Source organism: Drepanopeziza brunnea (genome assembly GCF_022702325.1).
Source record: "Drepanopeziza brunnea f. sp. 'multigermtubi' strain 214-2 chromosome Unknown ctg16, whole genome shotgun sequence".
In the NCBI taxonomy this organism is placed as follows: domain Eukaryota; kingdom Fungi; phylum Ascomycota; class Leotiomycetes; order Helotiales; family Drepanopezizaceae; genus Drepanopeziza; species Drepanopeziza brunnea.
The window spans coordinates 1512917-1522224 of NW_027094079.1; the positions used below are offsets into that span (position 1 = coordinate 1512917).

A 9308-nucleotide genomic window follows, 5' to 3' on the forward strand; every position below is an offset into this window, starting at 1 on the left:
GCTCCCGCTCCCGCCCGCGCCCGTGCCCCCACCCCCGAGTCCCAAAAATACGTATGCAACTGCAAATAGACCATATCCCTGTCTCAAAGCACAAAAAGCCACCATGACCCCATCCCTCAAGAAACAACTGTCCCCATCCTCTCCTTATCTAGCCCCTGGACGGCCAGTCAGTCACCCTCAGGCTCCAGTCACGCCCGAGCCAGTCGACCAACCGACCGCACCCTCATCCCCCCCCCTCCACCTCTATGCCTTCTGCCGTAGATCCCCTCCAAGCCCCGTGCGAGAAAAGTGGCCATGTAACAGAAGCTCAAACCCCTCAAGGATGCATCGACCCCCAGGGGATTAAGAAACGGATATCGAATCAAAAGAACCGCCATACAACCAAGCAACATGCGAAGGAAATGAGGTATATTGCCACCCGGACAAGTCGAGCCATTGTCGTTCATCAGATTACGCCACACCAACCAGCCCAAAAACAACGCGCGCAATCCGGGCCGAGGGAGAGGTCCGCCGGATTATCAGTAACTCCTGCCATGTGCACCCCGCCATCTGCAATTAGTTTTCATGAGCTCAGCCCCGCCCCGATCATCGTACAGCGAGTCCCGGCCAGGTTTGGAATGGACACTGCATCCACGATTGGGAGACACCTACCATCCTTTCTTCCGGGCGAACCGCTTGTTGAGGAGGGTCAGAACCTTGGGGACGTTGAACTGGACGTATTCGAGATCCAGGTCCTCTTGGCCATCCTTTTGCATTTCAAGGAGGTCATCGAGCTTGAGATCAAGCTCTAGCAGTCCTCGATTGCGACCTGTATCTGTTATTAGCATGAGATGAGGTGGCCCGAAGTCCATGGGGAATTTGCCTTTGTAGTGAAGCGAGATGACGAAGGTCCCGGGGAGGGGACTCGTAAAGTTGAAGTAGATGTTGGCCCTCCGGTTGTCGGGGACGTTGCTCTTCTGAATGACGCCCTCCTTCTCCAGGGCTTGGTGGGTGAACTTGTACGGCCCGAGGACCTGATGCTTCTGTTGCTTCCGCTTGGTGCCCTCGCTCTGGCTCCGCACGTTGTGCAGATAGTTCTTGTAGGTTTCCAGTTGTCCGACCAGGTAGGTGTTGTGATCCCGGATGGTCTTGAAGACCTGCTCGAGTTTCTGGGTCTCGAGGATGACCCCGTCCTTGAGCGAGCCGAGATGCTGGAGCTCTTGCTCGACTTCGTCGCGGAGCAGGCCAAAGTGATCAGACTTGTCGATCACCTGCAGCTCCTGCAATTGGCTGAGGAGTTCCATCGCCCGGATGCCTTTCCGCACCATCACGGCGTCGTTCCGGGAAGTCGCAGCGGCGTCGGCGACACGCTCGAGGCGGAGGGGCCTTCTCGCGACGGCACTGTTGGTCGGTATGGAGCGCATGATCTGCACAAATGTGGATTTGGCCTCCATGAAGTAGACTTCTTCCTGCGTGATATCAAGCGCGGCCGTCAAGTCGTCGATGGCCGTCTCCCACTTGCTGAACAGCGGGAGGTTGATGGCCCTGTTCTCCTTCCTGGGCAGTTGAGCGGGGGCAGGCCCCAGATCGCCCAACAGGACGGACAGGTGAGAGTTATCATCTCTGTTCAACTCGACCCTGTGCTTCTCCAAGAGGGCATGGGTCGCGTAAACCTCGTTCAGAGTGATGGAGAGCTCCAGATCCTTCTTCGAGAGGGCGACGTAGTTGTCCATCTCCAGACTCTCGTAGAAATCCTGGACCTCGCACAGATCGAGCATGAACTTGTTCACGCGCTCCTTGTGGTAATGGATGAACGGCTGGAGTTTGGCCATGTACGGTTCCTTCGCATATGAGGGTTTGTTGGCCAAATTCTGGAGCATCTTGGCAATGAGAGTCAGCGTGCGCCGTGGCCGTTCGGCTGGCGTGCCGTCGATAAGCATATACGACTTGGGCGTGACGATGGCGGGATTGATGAATCGGAGGAAGAAGAATCCACCGATGAGAGTACAGATGACCTGATCGTTGGCATCTGGGTACTTCCGCTTCGTCAGGCTTCGAATCTGCTTGCATATCCACCTTATCCCGTATGGAGTCTCCTCCAGCCCGTCAATGATGGTCCTCAAGAACCCGTTGGCGATTTCCATCAGCATGGTCAACCTGGGCTCGATGATCGCCTGGACCCGTGCATTCTCGGCTGCCTGCTCCGCCGTCACACCGCGGGGCAGGGACGCCGGCAGGCTCCCCGTGTCCTCTTCGATCTGTTCGATCATGCGCTCGTAGACTTTGAGGGGATTGATCTCCAGGTCCAGGTCCTTGAGCTCGATAAGGCCGTTGATCCGGTCGGCCAGCACGGTCTTCAGGTAGCTCTGCCCGGGCCCTCGTCGCGTATATGTGGTCATCATGCGGGATACAGGTGTGTTGGCTCGGAGCAGGGAGGAATATTCCGGGGTATTGTCGAATTGATATGTTAATACAGACTGAGGAGGCAGTCAGTCGGGACCTGCAAACACCGCAATTTCATATAGATGATGTACATACCTGGAACATGGTCAATAACAGATGTTCTTCGCGACTCTCGTACTGGTTTCCGTAGATGGTGAACATCACAGTTTGGAGGAGGGAGTCGATCTCGGCCATGGTAACCAAGCGACAGAGGTGTGCAATGTGTCGCGGCTCGGACTGTAAGAGGAACAGGAGGTTTCCGTATTTCTGTGTCTTCTCGTCATTCGGGAAGAAGCCCTCTTGCAGATCCGCAGCGTCTTCGAGATGACTGGCAACCTCATTTTGCTGGATACGGTCAGTCTGGATATGTATGTAGCCTGCTGCTGCCTTGTGGGCATACCTCTTCCAAAGCCATGCGATTTTGAATCAACAATGCGATTCGAGAATCGAGATACCGGACATCCTTCTCCAACACGAAATTCTTCTTGGATTGTGATGAAATCTTCGATTTGAGGTCGCGGAGGATCTTCTGGGCTGCCCATTTGATCAGTACCTCACCGGATGGGTCGGACGCCTTCGCATATGCCTACCTTTTGCCAAGTCATCTTCAATCTCCAAATCCTTCTCATTCGCAGACATGGACAGGTAGAGCGTAGTCATCGAATACCGTTTCGACTGACGGACGGACCTCCCGCCATCTTGGGAAGACATGGTGTTCTGGCGTGTTACGGGTTGGTAAGAAGAGGACGAAGCAGATGAGGCCCGCGACGGAGCCTGGAGCATAACGCTCATATCGCAGTCGCGCGCGCTGCGGTTATCGAGGATGAGGAGCTATTTGATGACAGGATTCGCGGGTAGTGCGTCGCCGAGTTTCGTGGTTGTTCGGGGGGGGGGGTGGGTGTTTGTCTTGTCGCGGGAACAAAAGAACGACTGAATCTGCCAACGGGGCCGGGAGGGTTAACGGGTTAACAAGGCTGGTAATATAGTGATTAGGATGTTCGGGGAAGACTTCGAGTGCTTCGACGGTCGGGGATCGCGATGGGAGGGTATTATCGTGGTGGGTTAAGTGGAGGGGTCCCGACGGGAGGGAAGGGGGGGGGGGGGGGGGGGATGCGATGCTTTTTGATGCCGCAGACGGCTTGCGTCTGTGTCAATGTCGGCCAGCGAACTCGAATGGGGCTCTGGACAGGTACAGAACCGGTGTCGTCTCCGTACAGACCGGTCTTGGTGCAGTATTGTGGAGGTATTTGTGGCGCCGGGAAAGATGTAGTTCGGGCGCGATCGTCGCAAAGGGGTCCTGATGCGTCTATCTATCTCTGGAGCGGCAAGGATGATGGCCTAGGGTGGGAAAGGGAAAAAAGAATGACGGTGACGGATAGTATGCAAGCAAGTTGGATGTTTGGATTGATTACTGTAGATGATAGGAGTGCAAGAGTAGGTACGGTACCGGGAGATAGGAGGACCACGGCTGAAGCAGGGCGAGGATGGTCGAGGTTAGAGTGGAGGTTGAGATTGCGGTTCAGAATGAGATTGGCTGGTGGTGTGTGTGTGTGTATGAGCGAGTGGGGAGGGAGAGTGGGAGAGAGAGTGGGAGAGAGAGTGGGAGAGAGAGTGGGAGAATGCGAGCGTGAGAATGCGAGCGTGAGAGAGTGAGAGAAAGAGAGAAAGAGAGAAAGAGAGTAAGAGAGTGTGTGCAGGCCAAACTCTATCACCGGACCTGGCTGGACGTAGTAGTCGTAGTAGTAGTACGTTTTGTTTTTGGTTGACTGGGCTTGAATGATGGATGGCCGGTCAGGCAGAGGGAGGTCGGTCAGGCAGTCGGTCAGGTAGGGAAGTCAGTAATTAAAAGTCGCAGCCGTACTAGGTATAGAACTAGGTATAGAACTAGGTATAGAATGGGGATTTGAAACACGAAGCATGTACCGGTAACGAGCGACGGGATGATCTTATCTAGCAAGTAGTACCGGATAGTACAAGTAGGTACAGGTACAGGTACAGTGCGGAATCTGTGGTGGGTGTTGTGGCGCTGGACTGGACTCAGGATCAGACTTGTTCCCGGATGCGGGCACTACCAGCTACCGGTAGTGCATCTAGTGCTGCGACGGAGGATTCAGGTGGGTGAGAGAGGTGTACGGAGTAGGCAGGTAGGTACCGGTATGCAAGCAAGCAAGACAATAGCAACGATAAGAACAAGAAAAGAACAAGAACAAGAACAAGGACAATGACAATAATAGTTACCGGTATGATGATACAACTATACAACTATACAACTACCGGTATAGCAACATCAGCAACATCAACATCCTCATCATCCTCATCATCCTGATCCTCACTATCCCTATCAATTCATCATCCCAACATCACAACAGTTACCAGAACGGGATGCTGCGTCCAAGACCCAACTCACCACACCTACCGGTACCTGCCTGTAGTCCTTCCTACCGACCATCTCATCGGTACCTGACGCTAAAATCCAAGGGGGGGCCTGGGTGCCTGGATGCCTGGATGCCTGGATGCCTGGATGCCTGGATGCCTGAGAGTACCGGTAGTCTGACCCCTTTTTTTCCCGACACACATACTGCCTATTGTGGTAGTAGTAGTAGGTACAGTAGTAGGTGTCCTTACCTACTCTACCTACCTACCGACCTACCGACCTACCGACCGAGTAGGTACCGGCATCCTATCGCCTTCCCAGAGTACAGGCGTGGTACCGCCGCAGGATGACCACTCACCACCCACCACTCACCACCCACCACTCACCACCCACCACTCACCACCCACCACTCACCACTCACCAATCACCACTCACCATTCACCACTCGCCCCTCTCCACTCACCCCTCCCTCCTCTCCACTCATCCCTCTCCACTCTCTCATCTCGTGTTGCTCAAACTTTACATTCCGTATCTACTACGACTACTTCCACTTCCCCCGTGCAACAAATCCAGGGGGATGCCGTGCAACGTCACCGCCCGTTATTTGCCGGACTACTTACAACTACTGACAACTACTGACAACTACTGTACCTGTCCGTCGAGGAAAAGCACAGGAAATGACCATCGGACATCGGACAGCCCAAAATTTATACTTCCCTAGCTGTAGCACTAACGAACGAACCGACCCGCGAAACTCCTCCTCCACGAGCGACGGAACGGTAGCCTGTCCCTCGGAGGAGAAGCTTGTGCCTGGCCAAGCCGACACAAGCCCGGGCCCGCGCCAGAAACCAGGAACGAACGGGCTTGAGCGGGAAAGGACGGAGAGGACTGGACTGTACCGAGAAGGGATCGGCAGGAGAGCAGGCCGGAGCGGCGTGGAGTGGGAGAAGAGAGTACTACGTATTTACAGTACCGGTATCAGTATGGGTATCAGATACGATGTCGCCTTGATAAGGAGATAGAGACAATATACCGCTATCTGTCATGGATGTCAACAAGGAGCAGGCTCATGAATCAATCGAACAATCGATCCATCAATCACGACAGAAGGGAAGAGAGACAGACGACTGACAACCAGGACCCAACGATCCACTCGATCTAAGATAAAGATTAAAAAAAAAAAAAAGAAGAGGAGAGCGCACTTAGTAGTATCATATACTATATACGTACTTTTAGCGCACTTAGTAGTATCATATACTATATACGTACTTTCTACTTACTTTCCACTTACTTTTCCACTTACTTTCCACTTACCTTTCCACTTTACTTTCCACTTCCTTTCTATGTACTATACTTTCCACTTACTACTACTTTTCCACTTGCTTTCCACTTCCTTTCCACTTCCTTTCCGCTTTCTTTCCACTTCCTTTCCACCTGCATACACACCTATATAGTATACATACCGGTATACATAACCTCTACCGGTACTCACACCAAGCGATCAAGCGGTCTTCGCTACCAAGCAACATGACACGATACGATACAATACGACACGATATAATACGACACGATACGACACGACACAATATAATACGACACGATACGACACGATACGACACAACACGACACAACACGACACAACACGACACAACACGACACAACACAATACGACACAATACGACACAACACGACAAAATACGAAACAACCACGTTTAGCGCTCCGACCTTACCACCAACCCACCTACCATCAACCATCTACCACCAACCATCAATCACCAACCATCAACCACCAACTGCCAACCACCAATCACCACCTCACTGAACGCAAAAAAGAAAAAAAAAAGAAAAAAAGACCAGCCAGCCAGCCAGCCAGCTTACGTCGTCGTCGTCGTCGTGATCTAGCCCCATCCTTCTCTCCCCTTCCCTCCTCCCCTTCCACCAAAAGAATAACAATATATATATATATATTTCACAACCTTATAAAAGATTCTTTTACATTTTACACCCACACACACACCCACACCCCAAAGACAGCCATACCTACAAAACAGCCAAACAGCCAGACAGCCAGACCTACAAAACAGCCATACCTACAAAGCACAAACCATCCTCAGATAGGTAGACGAGACGAGACGAGAAAGAAAGAAAGCCCCCTCCCTACTTATATATTAAAAAAAAAAAAAAAAAAAAAAAAAATATAGAATGAATAAAATGAATGAATAGAATAAAAATGAATTTAAATAAGTAAATAAAATAAAAAAAAATAAAAAAGTTGTGCTCACTCAAACGTTAAATGAAAAATGAAAGGGTGTGCCTTCCTGCCCCAGAGAGAGAGAGAGAGAGGGGTAGGGGGGGAGGGAGGGGGGGGCAAGCAAGCCTCCCGTATACCGGTAGAGACCTATACCGCGTAGGTAGGTAGGTAGGTAGGTAGGTACCTAGGTAGCGCATCCGACTTGACGGACTGACTGGCTGACTGATTGACTGACTGACCGCTCAGAACTTAAAACTTGGAACTTGGAACTTAGAACTTAGACCTTAGACCTCAGAACTTAGACCTCAGAACTGATACCTCAGAACTTAGAATCCCATTGCGTGACTGACCGGCGGAATGGCTGAGAAATCTCACATTCCGGCTTACGCACATAATCCCCAGCGAATATATATATCTATTGCCCAGTCAGAGAGTATCAAGCCTTTTTGTCGTTTCAGATCAGGGCGAAGCCAAGCCAATGGTCTTCGTCTCCGACCCATCATCATATAAGTACAAATCCCGACCGCAGACTTCTAGTCACCACCCGTCCTCACCTCCCCAACCTTAGAAAATCCTACCAAGCAAGCAAGCAACGCCATCGCTCACCACATCAGTGCGCGAAACCAGAGACTGAGAAAACGATCAAGAGCAGAGCTGCCGGAGACCGAGCAGAGCAACGCATCCAGGAAGCAATATGTACAGGTGGATGAGGGTATGCTTGGTGGTTGGTTTCATTTGTTCGCAGGACCGTCGTCATACGCAAGTGACGAGCCGCGAGTATATCCAGGGACTGCATACAGTGCGAAGAGAGCAACAGGGCCAGAGGTTTCTGCCGCTCCGGCTGTGTATTATGTTGTAGGGGAAATTGGGGGAGGGGTAAGTGGTTTATTGCTTGCCCTTCGTTTCGTCGTTGGGAAGAGGTCGATCAGACGACGGTATCGTTCTGCTTGATGAAGTATGCCCTACTCTTGTCAGTATATCGAAGGATGCCCAGGGATACGGGGGAACTGACTTGCAAGCCTCATAAGCCGACCAGCAGATCGCCGTGCTTGGCATGGTAGTTACCACTCGCGGCTTGACACCCTTGAAAAATCCCATCAGGCCCTCCCTTCGGCGCAACAACCGTGCACCAGACATGAATGAGTTAACCGCTCTCAACTCCGGATCCTTCGCCGTTCCCCTCGTCTGCAGCATCGTCTTGACAACGTCCATGGGGGTTGTAAGTGCAGCCGCGAATCCTCCAGCCACGGCACCCGCAGAGCAATGCGTCATCGGGTCGTAGTTCTTCGAGGGGTTCATCACGGTGGATATGGACTCGTAGGCTAGGAACTGGAGGGCAGTGAAAGGGACGGTCATGGAGAGGGTGGTAGGGTAAGAGACGTAGAAAGCTGAAACTCCTTCGCTTCGGTATACATATCTGGCGCAGTCGAACATGGATTTATACATCTTGCTCGAATTGTGGATTTGCATGCGCTGCTTGATGACTGGGTACTGTCAGTAAGATGGATCGATATTGGGGGAACGAGAGCCATACCGTCAAAGGGGTTCATTAGGGCGTCACTAGCAATAGTTGCACAAGCCCCACTGGTAGCTGGAGGAGGATAATCAGCAGAGCCCTAGTTGAATGTACACTGAAATACGTACCTGCCGCAAGAGGATGATGGACACCAGCTTGATTGCCTCCCATGACATGCTTGACAGCTTCATATGTCGCAAAGTAAACCGCGTGGGCGGGACCTGTCAAGAATTAGCGTCGGCTCCGCCCGATTCACCAGATATGCGTACCGGCTCCGACGACCACACTAGACATGCCTCTCCATAAACTGAGGAAGCCCTCGCCCGTAGCTATCCGGTAACCTCCCTGTATCATGCCATTGTAGACTGCCGAGGGCGTCGGATTGAGGATTTGCATCCGGGTCTGCGATGCGGTCAGCGCAAGCTCTGATCTCAACAAATCGCCTCCCTAGGGGGTATCGCATACCTTGATAGCATCAATGGGGTACATGACCGTGTGTTCCTGCTCGGAGTGTCAGTCTGCGGCGCGCGCGATAAGCACATGTTGAAGACGGGAGAGGCTCACAGCTATGCCGGCAAATGCGCCCGCGGTCATGTTCTGCAACAGCGAAAAGTTCGGTGGCAGGCCCTCATATCTAGAGGTACAAAGTCAGCGATCTGTGGGGCGAGAACAAGAGGAGAGAGCTGCGATTTTTGGGGCTGCACATACTCGTACTCTTCGACGGGCTCTGCATCTGGCTGGGCCAT

At 52.3% G+C, this 9308-nt stretch overlaps 2 protein-coding genes across 2 annotated transcripts; both read right to left on the reverse strand.

Annotated features, from left to right (window-relative positions):
- Positions 1–647: 647 nt before the first annotated feature.
- Positions 648–3132, reverse strand: L3040_008709 (uncharacterized protein; the record flags this gene model as incomplete). The annotated part of the gene is made up of 5 exons (XM_066157167.1): positions 648–808; positions 863–2456; positions 2518–2766; positions 2822–2955; positions 3012–3132. 5 exons carry the CDS (start codon positions 3130–3132, stop codon positions 648–650), a joined length of 2259 nt encoding a protein of 752 aa, XP_066010426.1.
- Positions 3133–7971: 4839 nt separating this feature from the next.
- Positions 7972–9308, reverse strand: L3040_008710 (uncharacterized protein; the record flags this gene model as incomplete). The annotated part of the gene is made up of 8 exons (XM_007290858.2): positions 7972–8008; positions 8059–8530; positions 8581–8637; positions 8691–8783; positions 8832–8964; positions 9028–9063; positions 9127–9196; positions 9271–9308. 8 exons carry the CDS (start codon positions 9306–9308, stop codon positions 7972–7974), a joined length of 936 nt encoding a protein of 311 aa, XP_007290920.2.